Source organism: Stegodyphus dumicola, chromosome 2, assembly GCF_044657685.1.
Source record: "Stegodyphus dumicola isolate Sdum_Otavi_A_Nest chromosome 2, ASM4465768v1".
In the NCBI taxonomy this organism is placed as follows: domain Eukaryota; kingdom Metazoa; phylum Arthropoda; class Arachnida; order Araneae; family Eresidae; genus Stegodyphus; species Stegodyphus dumicola.
The window spans coordinates 252733841-252758873 of record NC_140769.1 but is presented as its reverse complement, the minus strand read 5'-3'; the positions used below and the strand labels follow the sequence as shown (position 1 = coordinate 252758873).

General features: G+C 31.0%; 1 protein-coding gene across 1 annotated transcript; it reads left to right on the top strand.

Annotated features, from left to right (window-relative positions):
- The first annotated feature begins 7894 nt into the window (after nucleotides 1–7894).
- LOC118206138 (hairy/enhancer-of-split related with YRPW motif protein-like) lies at nucleotides 7895–22271 on the top strand. The gene is made up of 5 exons (XM_085812033.1): nucleotides 7895–8109; nucleotides 14831–14888; nucleotides 17178–17261; nucleotides 17535–17607; nucleotides 19252–22271. Exons 1-5 carry the CDS (start codon nucleotides 8045–8047, stop codon nucleotides 19881–19883), a joined length of 912 nt encoding a protein of 303 aa, XP_085668159.1. The 5' UTR covers nucleotides 7895–8044; the 3' UTR covers nucleotides 19884–22271.
- Nucleotides 22272–25033: the final 2762 nt, after the last annotated feature.

Sequence of the window (25033 nt, the reverse complement as noted above, 5' to 3'; positions counted from 1 at the left end):
AAGTTGGCTCGAAACTTAACCGGCGTAGAAGTCAACTATCGGTAGTTATACAGCAAGGCTGAAACTACGTAGCTTATCTTATCTAGCAACATAGTAACGTGGCCGTGAGAGACAGAACACCCTCTGTCTTACAATCTAAAATTTCCCCTTAAATAAACGCGATCTAAATTATTATTCTGGAGGGGAAAAGGAAGGGAGAAGTGACAGTAAAGGTCCAAACACATAAAATAACTGGTTAATTAACATAAGTGAACCTTACGATCATCAGGATTTTTGAAATGAGTTATTGAGTTTGATATTATTATAGCTCTTTCGAAATGAATAAGTTAATAAAACATTGATAGTTTTGTAGTCACATAGATCAGCATAAATTTTAAATTTTAATGAAAGTGAATGTATTAATGTAAATTCAGATAAGCATAGCAAAGGAAAATGTTTAATGAAAATTACGCATAGTGCATTATGTAAATATAGATGAAAATCACAATTTAATAAGAGAACGATAATTTACCAAAAATTAAAACAGTTGCTAATCAGATAAAGCCACATATAGGAATTCAGGCTTATAAATGTAATCAAAAGAATTAAAAATTAAATGCTTATTAAAAGTAGAATAAATGCTAAATGATCTTCCTCAATCTTTAAAACGAAAGAAAAGTCATTTAGTAAGTTCGAATGAATATTTTTCATTGCTTTCAATTTTAATTTGTTCTGCATTGTTTAGACTATTAGTTAATGATGGAATAAAATGGATTCAGAAGCAAATAGCTTCAGTTATTATATAGAAATAATTTTCAGTATAATATCTAACTGAAATGCAGTATAATTGATTGCATAACTAAATGATGCAGCATAATGAAATGTATGTCAGAAATGAATATCTAATGTTCAGTTTAAACTTTGGTATAATGTATGTTTTCCCACTGCTGGCGAATAAATGAACATATAGTTAGGATGCTATAGCTGTAAAATAAAATTCATGCTGTTTAAATTATTCCAGAATAAATTGCGTGCGAGACAAGAAAAATGAAAAAAAGAAGCTTCTTAAGATGCATAAAGAGCATTTATTTTTTAGTTTGAGTACCATTCAATAACTGCATTACGCAGACGATCGTAAAAAAATATATGCTCCTACAGTATATTATTTAACATTCTTCTTCACGATGAAAGTTACATTTTCAAAATTCTGTAAAATAACAGATTTAATGCTAGCTAAATCAACAAAAGGTTTCAGTTTCCTATTTTAAGTATGGTTTTTAGCTTACGATGCTTCTATTTTAAAGATTTAGAATTCTGTTTCAAACACAATAGTAATATTCTAGCTACTACTCAGATTTTTACAGCATCTTATTTTCGATATTAAGTACAATCAGCAATGTCATTAATGGTTTATTAAAGCAGTGCCTAAAGCCTAAAGGGCAAAAAGTCATTGCGACATAATTTTATACATACTTTACAGTCGCACGACCTTCTATAGCGCTTTTGGATTTTGCATTGACCCTAAGTTAAAAGGCTGAAATGGGAAATGTTTTTACCCTAATCCGTCAGGAGAGGCTGAAATGGCACGATTTTCAAAAAGTCTCAGCTGGGAACTTCAAGTAGAACATAACCAGAACTTTGTAGACGCACTATACATATACAGTGTCTCAAAAAAGTGATGGGACACTTGTGCTTTACAAAAGGAAACTGCAATAAAATAAATTTAAAAAACATGTAACATTTTTTGTGGGTGTATTTCATACTTAAATTTATTAACAATTATTACATAACATACATTTTCTCAAAATATTAAAATATTAATTTAATAAAAATACAATTGTTTAGAACGGAGCAGAAAATGGCTCACTTAAGTGATGGGACACTTACTTTTCCATCAAATATTTATCAAAAATTTTACTTTTTAAAAGGTTTTAATATTTTGTTGGATTTCTTTTTACTTTTAAAACATGATTTAATCTTCTTGGGATGGATTCGACTAATTTTTTTGTGATTTCTGGAGTTATTTTACCCCATTCTTCTTGAAGCACCGATTTTAATTGTTGTTTTGAAGAAATGGTGTGTTTGGGAATTCTTGATTCCAATTCTTGCCAAATATTCTCTATGGGATTTAATTGTGGAGATCCTGGGGGTGTTTTTATTATTTCAGGACAGTTATACAGCAGCCAGAGTCTAACGTTCAAAGCACTGTGCTTGGGGTCATTGTCCTGGTAGAATTTAAAATCGTTATGAAGGTTCAGTTTTCGTGGTGAAGATTTCAAATTTTGATTTAAAATGTCAATATACTTGTACTGATCCATTATACTGTCAATAAAAACAAGATTACCAACTCCAGCGGACGACATACACCCCCATACCATAACTCCTCCTCCACTATGTTTTACTGTTGGCACCAAGTTCTGTTTGCGAAATTCTTCCCTGGGTTTTCTCCACACCAAGATTCTACCGTCAGAACCAAATATATTAAATTTACTCTCATCAGCAAATATAACTTCATTCCAGTAATCATAATTCTTATTTATGTTGGATTTTGCGAAAGCCAGTCTGAGTTTTCTATTCTTTTCACTTACGAAGAATTTTTTCTTGGCTGCTTTACCGTGATATCCAGTAGATCGAATTACTCTTCTAATAGTCTCAGAATTAACAATTACTCCATATAATGCTTGTAAATCAGCAGCAACTTTAGGAGCATTCATTCTTGGATTTTTTTTTAATATTTCGAACGATAATTCGCTTCATTCCATTGGATAGCTTTGATGGTCGGACAGGTCTTCTTTTATCCTGAATCATATGATTCTTTTTATATCGTTTAATGATATTGAAAACTGTTGAATGACTGACGTTAACTGTTTCAGTAGCTTCTATAATAGGTTTTCCACGTTCAATATGCCAATTAATAACTAATTTTAGAATTCCAGGCAAAGTTTCTTTTCGCTTAGCATTCATGGCTGCACAGATCTAAAAAACACAAAAATTCCAAAACAAACTGGAGAGAAAGACTGCAGACGATTTTATAAATTATTGGCAATTGCTTTTGAGTAAAAATAAATACCCCAAAAGATATTTTTATTGCTTACTTCAGACGATTTTTGTTGCATAGTACGTAGTGTCCCATCACTTAAGTGAGCCATTTTCTGCTCCGTTCTAAACAATTGTATTTTTATTAAATTAATATTTTAATATTTTGAGAAAATGTATGTTATGTAATAATTGTTACTAAATTTAAGTATGAAACACACCCACAAAAAATTTTACATGTTTTTTAAATTTATTTTATTGCAGTTTCCTTTTGTAAAGCACAAGTGTCCCATCACTTTTTTGAGACACTGTATATCAGCTGTCCACAAAATATTAAAAGCAGGCGAAAACACTTCGTTTTCATATCCCGGACAGTGGTTATTTGCTGCCTTACGAACTACTACGTGTTTCTGGTGAATCGGCATTGTGGTTTTCATAAAGACTGTGGAATGATTAAGTAAGAAGAAACTGGCACAATAAATTCTTCCAGCAAGAAGGTACAATGTGTCCCGAATTTCAAGGATCAACATCGAGAATCGATGACTTGACGCTGACTTTTACCTTCAAAACATTTGCACCTAACATGACTGCCCCAATATACTAGTTTAAACTCCTGTTATGTAGTTGTCTAGATCTAAAAGAAAAGGCTATTTGTATCAAACTACGGACATTCAAGACTCAGAAAAGAATATTACCTGTGAAATCAGAGATATTCTTGGGCAACATGAAGACTGTAACATAACATCCGCATCAACATATACCTCGATGAGGATGAATTTCATTTCTAACGCATGATCAGATGCATAGATTTGAAAATCCACATTAATTTCCCAAAATTTCTCGATAAGAGCATTTATTTGACTTGCATAAAAATTCCATGTCCAGTTCTATGCAAAACACCCTGTACTATTATCATACGACGAGGCCATTAAAATTAGGCAGTGTATATACGTAACCAATTTGATGGTCACATATACAAACTTCCTCAAAAAAAATTTAGAATTTTGATACGAATGGGAAAAAATGATGTAATAAAAAAATACCTCACCGTATCACAAAGAAATCTTATGCTGGTCTGCTAGGGAACACAAACATTTCGCACTTCAGCCGCCCTGCAGATAAGGTAAATTCCGTGCCTTATCTGCAACACTCCCTTTACAAGCGCTTGAGTTGTTTAAAAAGACCGTGAGAAAATTGAAGAAAAAAAATTATGCGAAAACAGAGCAGCACGTTTAAAGTAAAAAAGGAGGGGCGGGGGTCGCGGTTAAAGCAGACGATCCCACGCTCGGGATGCAGCCACCCGCACACATCTGGGCACAAGGCCAGCCAATCAGCGCACGCGACTGGCGCTAGATCCCGAAACTTTCTCACAGTCGTGGGGTTGCTTTAATATTTATTTTATCCTTTATTTGGCGTTTGTTTTCCATCCAGTTTTTCTAAATTAAAAATTTGTGCTTTAGACAATCAGTTACACAAAATATACCAATATATTTAGATATATCTACAAGTTCTCTTGACAAGCTTTCTCAAAGTTAAAAGTTACAGATTGGTATTCTGAATTTTAATATTCACAAGACAGTTTTCGAAATGTTTATTGCGATTATTCAATTAAAATAATAATAAACAGCTAGTATATTACGATTTCTATTTTTATTATCTTTTTAGGCTGTAATGTTATTAAAAAAATAAAACAGACGTAACTATAATGGTACAATTTTGAATGATTGTTCAGTGATAATTTAAAAACTGTTTCTAAAATTGTAAACAAACAAAATAAATGTGCATAACACAGCAAATTTTAAAAGAACATTTTAATCATAGCATGGCAAAACGTTAAGGGCATTGTCTACTGAGATATTTTTCAAAACGATAATAAGTTAATTAATTATTTGCCCAAAAGGGCGTTAGACCCAAAGGGCTACTAGTGTCAAAACGGCATTTTGCATTGTTTCACTCTCTGCGTCGGTTCACTTTCCAGACCGTTGCCACCAAATATAATCACCATGTAATATATTTAAAGAAATTAAATAATGAAGAATCTGAATGAATGCATGAATGATTCTCGCAATGTGAAAAAACAACGGCACCTAGAACCATCAAATTTTGAATAACGTTGTCCTCCAACCGAATATGGGCACTTGGAACCTCAAATTTTGAATTGTTTTATTATGTATTTCAAATTTTGTAACACTTTAACGAATTTTTGAGTAACAAATTCAACGATTTCAAAGCGGGCAATGGCAACACTGTACGAAAAAAACCTTTTTATCTCCAGCGCGCGAGAATGTGTATCGGAAATTCTAAAGATATGCTGTTTTAAGATATTTAGTAATATTGTTGTGGAATTTAACTTTATGTGGTTAAGTGCCAAGAACATGATATTTAATAAATGAAGGCAACACACAAAACGTTAAAAACACTCCCGTTTGGGCGTAATATAAAATCTTAAATCTTTCAGATTTTTTTTTTTAAACTTTTCTAATATTAATTTTGAATAAACAGAAACTATTTTTTTTTGAAGCCTAGAAATATCGAAAATAAATTTTCACTCTAATTTTAAGTTCAGTAACTTTAAAAAGAACGGGGTTTTCAAAATTTTAGATTCTAATTAATTTTTCAGCTTTTAAATAAAAAATTACAGCTTCTTTTTCCGAAAATAATGACACCATTCCTTCGCAGAAAAATTCTGTTGCAGGGAATTCTTACATGCATAATATAAACTCGAACGAACTTACATTGAAATTCCTTCACAGAACCCTATTTCCTCACTATAAAAACTTCCCAGACTATGTCTGTATAAATTACATTTGCATTACATGAATTCACCGAGATTATTTAATTTAGACCATTTAAAAAACTTTTAAATAATTATAATGTTCTACACAATAATTTTCTTTTCCCTTTCAAAGCTTTTAAATTTTCTCCTTTCAGCATTTATCTATTTATCATTTATTTATTCAAAATTCTCTCTCCATTTAAAACCGATAACCCGTATTTAATCTCAAACAATCATTTTAATACCAAAATAATTTCATAGAATTTTCATTTTCAATAATAAATTCAAATTTATTTTATTTCTACCGCTTTTCAACAATTTGAATATTCGTAACTTTCATAATATATTCATATATTCGTAGAATATTTGTAACTAACCAGATAGTTTGTGTTGCCAAAAATATTTTTGTAATTTAATCCGCTTTGTGACAAAATATTTCTTCATGTTTCCACCTTGCGCGCATGATAATTTAAAAATGGCTAATGATACGTACTTGAAATTTCATTAGAATTTTTTTATATGGGCAGTATTTTCTAACTGAACAAAAATTTTAATGAATATTTTAGTATTAAAAAAAATTATGCACGAAAACATTACAGATTTTTTTTTAATAAAATACATTTTATAAACTCAACTCCAAATAAAATAAAAATTTAACATGAAATTCTTAGAATTTTAGGTTCACAGTAGTTTCCAAATGTTATAAAAGCTATATATTAAATATGGAATTATGCAACAGAATGTTTTAAACTGTGCGCGCAAGGTGGAAACATGACGAAAACTTTTGTCACAAAGCGGATTAAATTATAAAAATATTTGTGGCAACACAAACTTTCTGATTACTATTTCAGAAAGCAGCTATAAATGTAGTCATCTGTAAAAAGCTGGAAGTAATTGCTTTTAAAATAAATAAGTTACCCCAATTCTTGCAACAGTCACATATTCGAAGATCTTATGGGGTTTAAGGTGTATGAATCCCCTTAAATATTCCCGTAGTTTTTCCCTTCCTCGATGCCTTCACAGAAAGAGCTTCCAAACGGATTCTTCCACGTATTGTTTTCTGCTTACTACCAAGGGCAAATTCTCACAAGATCTGCGAAGATCACGAGGAACCTTTCCCTTTGAACTGTTGAATTTTATGCCAGCCTAATACAAGAACAGGCCAGTCACAGCGAAGCAACACAAAATGGCATTCAACCTATCATTTCGCTGAGTCAGCGGCGCATTTACTTTCTCTAATTATTATAGATTTTTTGAGGCCTAAAGAGTAGCAGAGACAGCCATGAGAACGGGCGAGATTCATGTTACAGCGAAACAGAAACGAAGACATCTTATTAGATATTGGTAATGTTCATATTACTACGCATTCTCACTAAAATATAGGCTTTTTTTAAAGAAATCATACTGTGACCGTTACCTGTAATTTAACTATGTTCTTACTGTAACCATGTTCCCGGAAACTGAATTATTCGCTATAATTTTCCCCTCTGGATTTTTATTTTAGATGATGATATTAGTAAAAAAAAAAAAAAAAAAAAAAAAAAAAAAAAAAAAAAGAGGAAGAATGTGGTATATAAAATCCTAAAATAATCATAAAATAATGTTGCAAATATACGAAGACTTAGCGATCACACCGTTCAGAGAATGGGAATGAAACTCAAAGTATTTCGCAACGAAGTAAAGTTTGCAGTTAGTCATTTAGATGTTATCTAGACATAACACGATTTCCTCCACACAGAACAATTACAATTTCCTAATTAAGAAAATCAAAGCCATCAAATAATTTTGAATTAGTTCAATTCATTGTGTTTTCTTTATTCATGGAAACATTAGACTTCTTTACACTCTGTGTTTTATTGATTATTTTGCTTTTAAATACATAGTAACTGTAGTTGATTTCAAAATTTAATTTAATTTCAACGATTTTCATACTAGTTTTGAAAGCAAAAATTTAATAAAAAAACTAGAATGGATAATAGAAGTTTCTTCCCGCTAATTGGATTGTTTACATTACTACACTTCGTTGGCGATCGTTAAATTCTCGCCAACGGCACACGCGCTCGCCTAGCAACCCCGCCGGTCTCTTTCATTCATGTCCACGTTTCGAGCGCTTCCCTGCGCAGTATAGCACAATAGCTGAAGGAAGTACGAGTCGCGTGGCGTAAGTGCAGTTAGAACTCAGAAACTCGTGTGCCTTGACGAGTGCCAGTCGTGTGTACACCCTTTCGTCTGTCCGTCCCACCCCGAAAGATCATGAAGAGAAATATCAGCGACATGGATTCGGAATGTGATGATGTCTTTGGCGATGATTCGAAAGGGTAAGTGGAAGTTGTAGTCACTTAGCTTTCAACGTGCACTTTCTTTATTCCCAGTTCAGGCGGTAAATTTTTTTTGGATTAATGGTGTCATTACGTGGAAACTAAAATGTTACCCAGAAAAGGGAAATATGTTTTTCATTAAAATACTTACTACAAACGCAAAATATTGTATTATGGTTTTAACAGTGGTTTAGAATATTGTCGATAAATTTAAGTTCGAAAGAGTAACTGTGCTAAGAGACGTTTCATTCAAAATGGAATTGGTACTTTATTTTAAGAAATGCATTACTCTTTTCCAAGTGTTTTTATTTTGGATCCAATCACCGAATACAAGTTCTCTTTACCTAAATTATGCATTCTATATCAGCCGTTTATATTCTATAACGCTTGATATTTTAACACACCAAGGATATTTTAGTCATTAAAATGTAAGTATTAAATTATTTGAAGTGTTATAAAATCTTTTAATATTGATTTTATACCAGAATGTTCAGTAATTATTTAGTGAATGACAGCTAATTATAGAATTTGAAAAATGATATTTGTCTGATGCATTGAAGTGATATTCTGAATTGTTCGTTCGTGTACTTCCTAATTTAATTATCACATGATTTTTGATGTTAATAATGCACAATATTTTATTTCTCACAGAAAGATCTTAAAAATTAAATGCATGAACTTATTTCGATTATCTGTGAAATTATGCATTATGTAAACAGTGCAGAAAGATTTGTTTGTTTTGTCGAAGTCAGATAGGGAAAACGCGTAAGTGCTATCCTTTAAGGTAAGGAATGGCCTTCATGGAGGATTTTTCATGGGAAACTAGTTCGTGCTCATGTTATACACGAAGAAAACAGAAACAAGGTATTACAAAAGGTGCGCTCTTAATGCTGTTGATAATTTTGTATTTGCCCTTAAATTACGGTCAAGAATTTTTTTTTTTTTTTCCTACATTTTCACAAATCACATTTAACAATAATATCATTATTATCATTTATTCTTATATAGTACATACATATATACATCAGAATCCGAAAAAATGTTTCATGTAATTCTAATTAAGAAAAATCACATTTTTTTACTTAAATCTGATAAAAATTACAAGATAATCCAAAAAATTTTATTTTATTTTTGCCTTTTTAATAAATAGACCGATAATTCATTCTTTTTAGTTCAAAGGGGGCTTTGTCCCTGAGGGACTATTGTTTTCGTTTGGCGATTTTGCGTAGAATCATTCTGAATGTTCGTTTCACTTTTCAAACTGTTGCCACCAAATATTATCACCCTATATTATATTTGAAGAAATTAAATAATGAAGAATCTACATAAATGTATGTATGTTTCTCGCATAGTGATAAAACAATGGTACCTAGAGCCAACCAATTTTGAATCACGTAATCCTACTGCGAATATGGGCATCTGGAAGCCCTAATTTGAAATTTGGAATTAGTTTTATTATCGGTTTCATAGTTTGTAAAATTGTAACGAATTTTTGATTAACAAACTCAAGGATTTCAAAGCGAGCAATGGCAACCTTGTACAGAAAATAACATTATCTCCAACGCACGAGACTGTGTATCGGAAATTCTAAAGATATGTTCCATTTAAAATTATTTTGCGATATTGCTCTTGAACTGAATTTTATGGTTTAAGTGCGAAGGACATAATATTTAATAAATAAAGGTAACACATAAAATAATAAACAAACGCCCCTTTGGACGTAATTTAAAATCTGAAAACTTTCGGATTTTTTTAATTTATTTTCTTTAATACTATATTTCAACGCATGTTTCAAATTTTATATTACAAATAGAAAAATTGTTGAGTTTTATGTTTATGTGCATTACATAAATATATCCATGCACATGCATATTATTTACCTTCTATTCTGCTGTCCCAACGGTAAATGACATTAAAATCCCCCACTACAGTTAAACCCCAGTTAACTCGGTTGAGCGTAATTAAGAGATTAAATAACAAACTCTAATTACTATTTAATTAACATTTAAAACTGCAGTCTAAGTTTTAACAGCAATTAATATCGTTATTTGAATCATTTTTAGAAAAAAGTGATAATTCAATTCATTTTCATACTATTGTTAACAATCTCTTATTGTCATGTTAGTTGGATTTTATATTGTTAGACAGGAACTCGCTTCAACAAATATTCAATATTCCACATTACTATCAGTATTTTCTGCTTGGAAATGCTTTTGTTGTGTCTCAGATAGAGCTTATGTTGAGCGCATAGTTTGTTATTGTTAGCCCTAAGGCCAATGAGTCTCAAAACGGCACTTTGCTTCGTTTCACTTTATGCGTTGATTCAATTTTCAAACTGTTGCCACCAAATATTATCGCCATGTATTATATTTAAAGAATTATTGAATTTAAGAATGTATTATATTTTAAGAAGCTAAATAATAAAGAATCTGCATGAATGTTTCTCGCATTGTGAAAAAACAACGGTACCTAGAGTCATCAAATTTTGAGTAACGTAATCCTCCAACCGAACATGGGTACTTAAAAGCACGAATTTCGAGTATGGAATTTGTTTTATTATCTATTTCAAATTTTGTAAAACTTTAACGAATTTTTGATTAACAGACACAAGGATTTCAAAGCGAGCAATGGCAACGTTGTACAGAAAAAACATTTTTATCTCCAGCGCGCGAGACTGTGTATACGAGATTCTAAAGATATGTTGTTTTTAAATATTTGGTGATATTGCTATTGAGTTTAATTTTATGTGGTTTAAGTGCGAAGAACATGATATTTAATAAATAAAGGTAACACACAAAACGTTAAAAAAACATCCCTTGGGGCATAATATAAAATCTGAAAACTTTCATATTTTTTTACATAATATATATATTTTTAATGTATTATGACACTTTTGTTGTGGAAGAATGTTAAAAAGGAGTTACATATATGTTTTAGATATGGAACTGCTTTTAAAAATGATGAATATATTAATAATAATAGTGATAGTTAGCTTGTCATGTACATTGAGGAAAGAGGTGAGGATTCAGAAAATTCTAAAAATAACAAAGTACTGTGAGTAATATAATATATTATGTTCTATTAAATCTATCTATATTATGACTTAACGTCGAATGACATTAAAATCAGCTCTACAATTAACAAGTCCACGCATACTTCCATATTATGAAATTAGACTGAAGAAATAAATGAGTAATAAAATTCTGTTCTATATTTCCCGTAATATAACAACATTTTTGTACAGGAAGAGAAATATTTTGCTGAACTTAAGCTCTGTGTATTAGGTTTCTTTTTTTGCTAAATCCTTCACGTTAACTCTGATCTAGCCGATGTTCTTCTTTTAACCATCGGCACATCAACGAATGATGTTGATTTAATACATCAATGGGAATAGCCAGAGTTCTATTCCCGACTTAATAGTATGGTTGCATTAGAATGTTTGTACTTTTATTTGCCGTGTAAATCCGAGCAGCTTTCTTAGAAGACCGTTATGAAGAGATAATTAAAGTCTGCTGATAAAAATCTGCTGATTTTGTAAATTGAGTTTGCTGTCGAATAATTAAATAATCTAATTTGTTTTAGTCAAATCTTTTTTCCATCTCTTTTCTATAAAATATCATTCATCCATAGCGTCTTTCATTTTCCTCGTCGCCATAGTGATGCATTCTCTATGTTTCTTTTCATCAAAAAAAAAGTGAAAATTCCTTCATAAAATTTTAATTCAGTTTAAAATTTCTTCCTAAAGTTTATTTTATCTCTCCATTTAATCTTATGCTTTGAACTGTTGTAAAATCGGGAGGTGAGAATGATACAAAAATCGACAAGCGGAAAGTTAGAAAATCCTTAACATAATGTGATAAAACATTAAGCAGTGAAAAAGCAAGAAAATGCAAAAGAAAGTTGGATAAGGAATAAAGATAAAAATTGGTGGTAAAATTTTAAACTGTATTCCGCGGAACCCTAGGATTCCTTACAACTCTTTTCGGGGTTCCGTTAGTCGAAATCAAAATTCGAAAGAAATTTTGAATAATATGTGGACCGTAAAACTCATCATCTAAAATACTCATTAATTAAATAATAGTGTCTTATATTTTTATTATCTGAATATTATTATTGAATGTAATAATGATTTTCTTTTCATTTTTCACATTATGTGCATGCATTGTTGATACAATTTCAATGCGTGTTTAGTATTTACTTTCCTACAGACGGTAGGAATGCCAAAAAAATTATAATTCTGTCGGTTCTACGAATCAATTCCTCTCTATCTCTCTTTCATAAGCAGAAAAAATATGTAAATAAAAAAATAAAATCTGAAAGCATTCAGATTTTACATTACGCCCAAAGGGGCGTTTTTTGTTTTTAACGTTTTGTGTGCTACTTTTATTTATTAAATATTATACGCTACGCGGCCAGCCTTCGTCTGGCTTTTAAATGTATCGGGGGGGGGGAAATTCAATGCAAATGTACTAAATATAAAAGAAATTACAGTGAAATAAGCAATGTCCCTTAATACAAATATTAATTATCCTAATAAATAAATTAACCAACTTCCCGTTGCCTTCTCTCGACAAACGTCCAGTATCCAAGGAAAACATTAAATTAAAAAAACTGCACAGAATTATCGCCCTCATTTTTCCGAGTGGCAACAGTGATATATCAGCAACAATGGCCGCGTGCGATTGGTGCTCATATAATGAGAGATAATTATCGATTTGATGCGATTTCACCAAAAAATATAAAATAAAAAACACTCTTTCGAATTTTGGAAAAATCGCTTCGATATGCACTAGTTCTTGTCTAGATGCACCTATGTACAAAATTTCGTAGCCCTGGGTCTATTAGCTTATGCGCAAAGCACGAACGAAAGACACACACACAGACAGACTCTTCCTTTTATATATATAGAAGATCATGTACTTCGCACTTAAACCATAACATTCAATTCAACAGCAATATGGCATGAGCATATTTTTAGAATTTCCGATACACAGTCTCGCGCGCTGGAGATAAAATTCGTTGAAGTGTTACAAAATATGAAATCGATAATAAATCAAATTCCAAATTGGAGCTTCCAGATGCCCATATTCAGTGGAAGATTACGTTATTCAAAATTGGATGGCTCTAGGTACTGTTGTTTTATCACAGTGCGAGAAAGATACATATATTCATGCAGCTTCTTCATTATTTAATTTCTTTAAATGCAACACAGAGATCTAATATTTGGCGGCAACAATTTGAAAAGTGAACCAACGTAAAATGTCAAAACGAAATTAATAGCAGTTCTAGGCTAACGTCCTTTGGGCTAATAAATTATAATTTAAATTAGCAAGATCCTGTCTCTAAAAATTATTCCCATTTTATTAAATTTAAAAATTATTCCCATTTTATTACCCTCTCAATTCCAAAAATAGTATTCTTTTTCTGGACTGCGCCATTTCGAAACCAAACAATATCATAAGACTTATGATCTAAATGGAATTGAAATTCAAACAGCCAATAATAATTTTACAACGTTATTAATTACTCAATCAAATTCATGGAGATTTAAAACTAGCTCATTCTGAATTAAATAAAATTTCATCCTGAATACAACTGCACTTGCTTTCTACATTTCGGCCTAGCTTGACTGCTGCCTGCTGTTCTCTTCTTACTGCAAAACCATTAAAAATGCAAACATTTTTAAATAGGCACTAGTATTGTACCAAGTTGTTTGTGGCGCAACATGTTTACTAGAATAAGAATGAAGATTTAATCTGCCTTAGCTGCCAATTTACTTTTCAATATGGATCAACATTCTATGCAATCAAAATTCCCATTTTTGATTACTTCTAAGTTTGCTTTATTACGATGTCCAGCATTCTACACGCTTTGTGGTATCAATATTCCTACAACATTAAGTGCGTCTATGTCTATTTGCTTTATATATGTTTTAAGAAAGTTACCATTATTTTTTACTAACCAATTATTTTATTACTTTAGAAGACAAACAACAGAAATCAGCGTTATATTTATATAAATGATGTGATGTTTGTGGAAAAGCAAAAGTAAACTCATTTATCATGTTAAAGAAGGCGTCAGCTATTGAACATATTTCATGAAATTAATTAGGCTGTTGGGCACGAAGGTTGTGACAGAATGTTGAAGGAACTTTAAACCAAATACAAAAATGATGTACAATACGGAATGATATTGAATTGTACATCTACCTTTTTAAGCCTTGCCAGACAAAAAAGTGTATTAAAAAGGGCATTATTGTGAAACCTAATCATATTTCTTAATTTAATTCCCGCTGTCAGGTAGATCTTATTGATTTTTTTTACGTATATAGAATAATAAGTTTTTTAATGGCAGTCTTTCATTACTTTTTCAAAATAACATTTGTATTTTTAAGGAATGAAATAATAGCTTATTATGACCTTTATTTCTCACTTTGCCCAAATCGCATTTGTCATTCTATAAAATACCTAGGTATTATATACAATGCCTAGGGTAAGTATATAATAATTTTCATATTTTATACATTTCCTAAAAACGGCAGGCATTGTATATAGAATGCCGTCATTTCATACATTGCCAAAAACATATATAAGAGGGGCAAAATATAAATCTCAACGCAATCGTGAAATCTAAAGTTTAATTTTGAAGTGCATTATAGTTTATAGCAACAAGTTTAATTTTAAACTGCAATATAGAAAGAATTTTTCTTTTTTATTTACAGAACACCGACTCAAAGCAACGATAGCTGTCAAATGTTGAATAGAAAAAGAAGACGCGGAGTAAGTATTAATTATTTTATAAATATTTTCTTCTATTTGAACACCTTTGCGTTATATTATATTCAGCTACATAAGCATACGCAAATAATAATACAAATTAACGCGTCTTGAAATGAATAGAATAAAAGTGTTCCTTAGCTAACGCAGTATATGCAAAACGTTGTTGCTATTTCAAATGGCTAGACATTTGCAATTTAATACATTCGTCGAAAATGGCTATTAGCCATCGATCGCATTCAGCAATACGTAACATTAAACCTTTTCAAATGCTTAACAATATTTTTTCAGAAGCCTTAAAGTTTTTTAGGTGCTGGTAGCTCACATTTGATTTTTAGAGACCAACTGCGAAAAATCTCTTAATATTGTTAACTCGCGGGAACTTTGCATAGAATTATATCCTACATATATGACACGCAGAAGAAAAAGAAACATTATGTATATATTATATACCCCATTATAAATTTAGCCATTCCAGACTTTCAGGTAACAGCCCTGTAAAGTTATTGGCTCTCATACAAATTATTAGTTTTAACGTCTGAAATCGGTTGTTACTTCCTTATAAAGTAAAAAGGAAGTATTGTAATCGCGAAAAGTTTCAGGTAGCATATTTCAACGAAAATATCCATTTTGACCGCTATCGAATGCAATTTAACGATGTTTTTGCCTGACATCTGTACGTAAGGACAGAATAAAAGACTCGTCTCCTCCAAAAAAATTATAAAACTACTTTAAAATTAATTCTGAAGAGAATTTTTCGTGGCGTCTGTACGAACGTACGTACGTATCTCGCATAACTCAAAAACGAGTAGCCTCAGAACGTTAAAATTTTGTATATAGGACTGCTATAACATGTAGATGTGCAACTCGTATTTTGGTTGCAATCGGCCGCACCATACGTATATAAATATATTTATATATATATATATATATCCACTCTATTACCAGGCTCAGTGATCTCAGTTTCTTTACTCTTATATGTTTGTAAGTTGTACATTTTTTGCTTTAAAAATGGTTGAAATATGTTGTTCTTATCTTCCGGTAAAGGTTTTTACGTCTTTAGTAAATCTGTGTGCAATATTTTTAGAATTATCAACAATTTTAAAGTTGTTTAAGTGCCGCTAAGCTTAATAATTTTTTTGATGGCGGCCATTGCTTGTTTGCATTTGAAACAGTAATGGATTTGTTGCCAATCTAGAGAAACGTAGCTTCGCAACAACAAAGATAACGCCTTCATTTATTATTGCGAATTAAGTTATGCTTAATCCTTTCTGGAATTTTTTCGAGGAAATAAGTGTTTAAGATTTACTTCGTAATTTTTAATACAGATATTTTGAGTTTTTATGTATTTTTGCCTTCTCGAGAAGTGAGAACTGAATTAATTGAATGAGAAATACTCAATCGTCTGTGAAAAATTGTTTCTTTTTTTGTTTTGTTTGCTTAATTTCTTTTATACATCATTCTAGCTCTATTATAGTATTTGAATAGAACATGTGGCAACGATTAGATAATTCTATTCTTTAAATGATATAAATTTTGTGCATTATGAGTTATAATATGAACGAAATATAATACTGTTAAGTGAATCTAGCTCCAGAGTGTCGCTATGGTAAACAAATACTAGAGTGAATTTTAAAGAATGCATTTATTCTATTGTGGCTTATGCGCTCTCGGCGAAGTAGATTTAATTCAATCCAATAAGTTTAAATGAAATGCAAGAAAAAATGCGTATGATTTAATATTCCGTACAAGGAAGTCATGTGGTGTACACATCTAATTTTGTTTTCACTGTACTTTCGTATCCTAAAAAAACAAATGCAACTTCATTTGTAGGTAATATTTGCTGCAAGCAAGCCTGGATTAAAACACTATCGGGTCTCACATACAAACACACTTTCAAAAGAACCAAACAACTGTTTTCTTTGTTTTTATCACGGAATATCCATCCTGTTCGATACACTTGTGCGAAAACGATCTAGAAAACTTCTTTATTATATATATGCAAAGAATATGTTACGGCAATCTTTTCTTTATTGTATAACACTGCTCTTTTAAATACATGACTTTTATGTTTTGTATCTCGACTTTCTAGACATTCTTTCTTAAACAAATAGATCTACCTTTATTTTTTTTAGCCACAGAAATTAAAATTGTCTCAGATGTGAGCCTAAAAATTGAATACAGAGATTAAATTGCAACCCCTCCTTTTTTTTTTTGTGTGTAAATTCTATATTAAAAAAACACTTTCTTTTTAATTTTTAATTTAATTTTATTTGTGTATTTTTCATTTAGATAATAGAGAAACGCAGACGAGATCGAATTAACAGCTCTCTTTCCGAGCTCAGAAGACTAGTCCCTGCAGCTTTTGAGAAACAGGTAAAATGAATGTTTCTTCCTTAAAAAAATTCAACAAACTGCAGTTAAATAACCTGCTGAATTCTAATACGAACTAATGAAATCTGTTTCATAAATTTGTATTAGAAATCTTGAAAGTTCAGAAAATTTTGGTTGCATTTTTTTCCAAAATTTCCAAGGACGTTATAAAATTAATTCTTAAAAATATAATTAATTCTTAAAATATAGTTTTAAATTCATAACATTATTTTATTCATATTAAAGTATTCTTCATATTTTATTCATTAATTTTAGGGATCGGCGAAATTAGAAAAAGCAGAAATTCTACAACTTACAGTTGATCATTTGAAAATGTTACATGCTAAAGGTAATTATTTTATCTTTTATAGAATCATTTTGTATTTGAAGAAAATAATAATATTTTTGCAACTGCTCTTTCGAGATGCATCTCATTTGAATGAATCGAAACGAATTTAAATAAAATGCAAGCATTTTTCGTATTCTTAATTAATTAAATAATATAAAATCTGTATGTATGTATGTTTGTTCCTCGCGTTATGAAAAAAAGGCAACACCTAAAGCACGAACTTTTCGTGTTATTTGATAGATAGGTAAAGCCATGGAGCTATCGGCTCCTTTGATGTCTTCGTGAAGGATTTTCTGATGGAAACTACTCCGTATTCACGTTATGCATAGGGGGAAAAGCATGAAAACCAACCATGTAGCCAGGCCGTTCGCCGGGGTTCGAACCAAAAGCAGGTCGAACTACCAGTAAGCAGCGGTTTTAACCACTCGATCATAGTGTTTTTTCTGCTTTTAATGTTATTGTCTACAACATGAAATTTTTATTTTACCCTGTTACGCCATTTCTACACTTTAAATTTACGCGCTTTCATAATTTCTGACAAGATAGCTGTATTAGTTAACTTAATTCATTTTTAAAAACGATAGCTTACATTTTCAAGATGACGAAATAAGTTTCAAACTAGCATGGAATAACTTAGTGAAAGTAAATGCTATAACTTCGATTCTATTCAAATTGATATTTTATAACAACAGAATAGAGCATCCAGATGAGAAGCTGATTTTTGTATGATAAGACAAAAAATATCGAAACAAATTCAGTCCAAAAGCTTGAATACTTTTTTAACCCAATAGGCTAAAAGCACGAACTGTCGAAACACGATTTTGAGTTGTTTCACTTTTCAATTCGAGTTTTGTTGCCATTCGGAAAAACGTAAGAAACTATTCTTTCGTATTTAATCTGTCTGTTGTTACCATTTACCATAGTGAATTTTAAAGAGTGCATTTATTCTATTGTGGTTTATGCGCTATCGACGAAGTAGATTTAATGCAATCCAATAAATTAAAATAAAATGCAAGAAAAAATGCGTGTAATTTAATATTCCGTACAAGGAAGTCATGTGGTGTCCACATCAGATTTTTTACCTCCCGTAGAATACATGATCCTGAAGCCAGTTGTTTTGCTGTAAAAATTTGTAAACTCCTTCAAAAAGGCATTTTTGTTTTCAGTAAATGGAAAGGTAAGATAAAAGAAAGATGTAAAATATTAAAAGTATTTACTAGTTTGTAAATCACTCAGCTTGATAACAGTTATCGTTAAAATTACAAAACTGAACTAAAAGTCTTATATCTCACAAATAGCAATATTTCAACAAATGCTGTTTGCCAAATTGCTGGAAGACAGTCTTATGCAGGGTGATTTAAAAAAGGCACACATCAAACTTTCAGAATCTGCTCTAATTCCAGAATGCCTGTTAAACAGTGGGAAAAAAAATTAAATAGATTTCTACGGTTATTCTGAGAAAAGAAAGGTTTATTCAATACTTTGGAAGAGACAACTGATATTTTTTGCAATATATACCTACTCTCGTAATTCTATGAGATTCGAATTGCTAAAATATATCAGTCGTATGAAATTAATTTATTAAAATTTTAAGTAGTCATTTCAATGAGTTTTTCACACGTTCACACTTTTTTCTCTCCCTAGGTTTCGATGCCTTATCTTTTGATCCTCACAAATTTGCCATGGATTATCACAGCATAGGCTTCCGCGAATGTGCTTCGGAGGTGGCACGTTACCTTGTGGCAATTGAAGGAATGGACTTGCAAGATCCACTGAGGGTCAGACTCATGAGCCACCTTCAGTGCTATTCGGCCCAGAGAGAACTGTCTATGAAAACTTCCGTCCAGCATCCCTGGAACCCTTCTACATTTGGGTCTACTCTTCCCCCGGCTCCTACGCCTCAGTACCCAGGTCCTTCAGCCTCAATGGGACCACAAGTCACCGAGGCTCCTTTACAAAGTACTTATAACTGTTCCGAACCTCCTAGATTAGGACAACCAATGGATAATGCATTCGGCTCTGCAACTCACTATCCACGTGTCTCAAATCCGTCCACCGTCAATACCTCATCCACACCTTCAGCAAGTATGGCGCTAGTCCAGCATCCACCACCAGGACCTGCTATGGTACCCTCACTACCACAGATGGCTAGTTCTAACCAGTATCTTGGTGGACATGGGTTTTCAAGTGGGGGTTATGGTGCCGGTCCTTTTAACCAGCACGGTAGCTCTACAGGAAGACCTTACAGACCTTGGGGAGCGGAGCTTGCTTACTGACTATAGGCTAGCTATACTGACTATAGGAGCTTGCTTACTGACTATAGACTGACTATGAAAAACCTTGTTTGGAGTTCTTTGATGGTGGCATGAACTTGAATCAGTGAAACATATTTTACGAATATATAGCTAATTTTTCAAAGTAAAAAACAAAATACAATTACAAGAAGTATTTACAAAAATTTTATAAGTATAATGAAAGATAATGTAGATAAAAGTGATTTAGTATAAAAATAACCGTCCTAAAATTATTAATACGTTAAAGCTTGCAATTAACTTATACCCAGCTGAAATACTATCATATTTTGATTTGGCTTTTCTGTGAGTTCTTAAGATTTTTAAAAAGTATTCTTGAGCTCTCATATGAAACTCTTTCTCAAGTATAATTTCTGCAGGTATGAGAAAGGCAGCAGTTTAAGGTATGAGAAAGCAGATATGAGTAAGCAGGTATGAGAAAGTCTAAGCGTCCATTCAGGCATACCTTTTGTCTTTGTTTTAGAACCGTCCATTCTTTGGACGAATAAAACGAGAGTTTTGGAGCTATTGAAAATTCTACGGCCAGCAGCACATGAACATAAAACACAATTTCATACAATAAGTTTCTGATTATTATTTCAATAAGATGTAAGATTCCTATCTTTTAAGTTACAGCTAAAGTTGAGAAACCTTAAGAACTGGTAAGCGAATAATCGCTTTATTTCAGTAGACGGAGAACAGATACTCGAGAAGGGTTAAATACCCTTTATTATTCCAAATAAAGTTTAACAGTCGGCTCCTTCTTGGAGTTTACAATAAAGCTTCCACTCGGGCTTGAATTCAGGAAACTAAGGAATAAAGCTTAAGTAAACTTAAATAAAAAGATATAGCCGAAGCTATCAAAATTCTAACAGAGTTGGCCCCTTAACGCTAACTAACGGCGAAGCTATCAAGGGCCTAAAGTACGGCCGAGCGTACTAATAGCTTTAGAGAGAATACAGCCAAAAGGCTAATTCGTGCTGCATAGAATCTCTGGCTCTCTAACGAAGTCATCAAAACTTCACAGTTAAATACTCTTTCTCCTCATTTGCATTTGACCGCGATTCTGCAAATACGTTCTGGCCGGAAGTTGTAAGATGAAATTCAGAAAGAGCAGGAAAGTAACTTTAACTAAAAATTAAATATTAGAGAAATTAAAATAAACCTTACAAAGAAATAAGCGGCTAATCTTTGGAATATGGTAACAGGTAGTTTGGCGACATTTTGGTAAGACGATAAATGTTACTAGCTAGGACTTTAGCAGTGTACATGGATAAAGTCAAGAGTGTGCGCAATGCCATTTTTGTGCAATTCTGGGACTTTTTTTAAGTGAAAATAGGTCGACGTGTACATGGATGATACCGTGTATGTGCAGTTCTTAAAAACGCGGCAAGCAGTGGGCGATTCTGCACTTTCTCCCAATTTCGCACCTAATCTTCGTCATGATTAAGCACTTTTGTTCCATAAAAGTCGTAATTCGGCTAGCAGATTGTTGGAAAAAAATGTTGAGTAAAAAAAAAAAGCCTTTACTTCGTGAAAACAAAATGGCGTCCAAACAAAAACTAGCAGGTTGCTGTAACAGGGTTGGTCGCCAAATTTTCGCCAAAAAATCGCCAAGTTACCATAATCCAAAGATTAACCAAATAAGCTTTTCGAAAAATTATTATCAGCAAGATTTAACTATCAATAAGTAATTCTTAGTAATATTTTTCAAATAAATTCAAAATTACCTTATTTCAATTTTATATTGAAATCTAAGATTAATGTTAATAGATACATTTAATTTGAATTCTGACTATAAAAAGACATTTACTGAATTGCTCATATATAAATAAAACAAATTAGTGTCTTGGATGGACAAGAATTTATTTAATTCTTTAAATTTAGAGAAACTTAAATTTTCAAAAAAGTCGCCCTCCAAGGAAAAATGTGATACTTTATTAATTTTTATTTATGAAATAAGCGTCAAAGTAATGCCATCATATTGTGCCTTTGTAAATATATAGTAATAAATTCTGATTGTTACATTTACTCAAATATTTGATTTTTTGTAAATTCTGCACTATTTTATTTTCCAAAACGTTTAATACGAAAATGTACATTTGTTTTTTTGTAAATTTCCTTATTGATTATTATTTCTAGTCTAAAATTAAATTATATAAAGAAATATATTTCTTTCTAGTCTAAAATTAAATTCTTCAAAGAAATATATTTCTGGAAACAACTTCAGCATATTATTTTTAAATTTTTATTTTTCATTGTAAATTTTATGCTTTTTTTGTTTTGTTGTGTAAATTGAGCTGAAGCTATTTTTATACTGCCTTCAGAAAAAGAAATGTGATATTTTTTTACTTGTAATTTGCACTGTAGGTGAATGGAATAATTTTCCATTCGTGTTAATATGTATTTTTATAATGTTTCTAGTCTTTTAATAAACTGAATTTTATAAATTTGTAAATTTATTTGATTGCATATCATTCTCTTAGTTTCAGATGACAGATTTTTTTTTAATTTATTTTATTTTTAATTCGGAAATTTTACGATTCTTTTAACTAATGTGTATTGGGGAGAGCGAGAAAGTTAAGATACTTCGAAAATATACGTATTTTAAATGCATGCTTTTGGTGCAATTAAATTGTATCTTCTATTGTTTATATCATGTAAATATGGGAATTTAACGTCATTTTCAAAACATGTCTAATCCTGTCGTCACTAGTGCACAGAATGGCCAGGAAAGAAAAAATTCGTCTGAAAGAGGATTTACTAGTGAAGGAAAAGTCCTCGTGTTGTCGGTTGTTTCATATTCGCATTGATTTGCAATATTTCATTGTTGCTTCTCTAAAATAAGATTTTTTTTTTAAATGTAATAGCCAAAGTATAATAGCTTTTTGAACCAATTTTTTTTTCCAGTTCAAACGAGCGTTAGCCCAGAAGGCCTATTAGTCTCGAAATGGCATTTTGCGTCAAACCCCTAAAACCGTTGAATCACTTATCAAATTGTTGCTACCAAACATTATCGCCCTATATTATATTTAAAGAAATTAAATAATGAAAGATCTGCATGAATGTATGTATTTTTCTCGCATTGTGGAAAAAAAAAAAAAAAAAAAAAAACAGCGGTACCTAGAGCTATCAAATTTTGAATAGCGTACTCCTCCACCCGAATATGGAAACTTGGAACCCGTAGTTTGAATTTCGAATTTGTTTTATTACCTGTTTCCTATTTTGTAAAACTTTAACGATTTTTTTTATTTAAGAAAACTCAACGATTTCAAAGCAAGGAGTAGCAACACTGTACGGAAAAAAAAAAAAAAAAATTATCTCCAGAGCGTAAGACTGTCTATCGGAAATTCTAAATATATGCTGTTTCAAAATGATTTTAACCAAAGAAAAGTTAGCCCAAATACTCTCAAAGCGTGTATGTGTAAACGAAGGGAAAAAAAAAAAAAAAAAAAAAGCCCTTTTGCGCGTTGTATAAAATCTGAAAGCTTTCAGAATTTTTTTTGGCGGGTAGGGGAATTAAAAAAAGATCAAGAGATTCCTCCCCCCATCTCCCCCTGATTGTAGTTGATTTAACTTGAAATTTGCCAATATTGTGATTTTTTATATAAGAATTTTTTTGTTCTTTTTCTTAAATTTAATTCCCATCCTCGTAATCCAAATATGTATAATAATGCATATAGATTTTAGCATAAAGATAAAAAATATACTAATTACTTATCATAATATAATTATTAGAACTAATTAACTAACTATAATTACATTTAATTCTCGTATAATTTTTGTAACTAATTATTAAGAAATTCTTCAGCGTGTGTCAATGTACATATATTTTAGCTCAAAGATAAGAAAGGTATATAATTATTATTAGTTACACTTTAATTATAATGATTTATTCTTGTAAAATTTGTTATAATCAGTTGTAAGAATTATTTTATTATAAGTCATTGTAATGATGATATGATAATGAAAATCATGCAATAAAGTATAATAATTAAATAATTCTGATAACAACTGTTACACAATAAAAATTATTTATTACAATTTATCATGAAATTATGTATATACAGCAAAACTAAATTTGGAAACACTAATATTTTTACCAATAAATAAATGCACAAAATGATCAAAAAATTAATTATGAATGTTGATCACCATATTTTCAATCATTGAACGCATTGAAAATAAACAGGAGGAAAATAACGGAAACAATTCCCTCCGACATAATTAATGTTTCTTCCATCCTGTTTAGTGAATAAATCGGTCCGAATGGCACATGCGTATTTGCGCTAATGGTAGCGGTAATCGCGGTTAAACTATAAATACCTTACTTAACATATTTCATATCCTGTGACTTCACAGTTCTACGAGGTCAAAGTTTTGAGATAATTCGAGTTATCCCAAAAGATGAAATATACTGAAAGAGAAAATCTTCCAGTACTTCCAGAAATGGCAAAATAAGTTGAAGCAAGTTTATATATACTGATGGATATCAAATATACATACATATATATATATAAGAAAATGTTTTTGCAAAAAAGCTAAAAGCATTTCATAAGAAACTGCAAATTTCACAACCATCTAACTACAATAGATTAGAAAATCTATATGCTCTCCCAAAATTTCATAAATCACCACTCAAATTTAGATTTATTGCTAATGGTAGAAATAATTATAAAAAGAATATAGATTACTTATTTGCAATTAAACTTAAAAAAAATCTGTAATTTACGTAATTTAACAACTCGTTAACAAATAGCACAATTATAGTTGGATTATTCATAATAATGCTCCAGTTCTCAACAGATTTAAAAGTTTAAAAATCAAGAACATTAACTGCTATGACTTTGAAAACCTTAATACTTCTCTACCATTAGAAGAAATTTTTACTAGTTTAATGCAACTCCCACAACTTTTCCCTGACATACTTGACATCCTTTGTATTGAAAGATGGAATACTTATCTGAATTGTGCATTATTTAATAACTACATTAAATTCAATAATAAGATCTTTCAGCAAGTGAGAGGAATTCCTATGGGAGCAAACAGTTCTACACAAATTTGTAACCTATTTCTTTTTACTTATGAATATAAATTCCAACTAAGTTTAAATAAGAATGAATTAAAGCTATTTG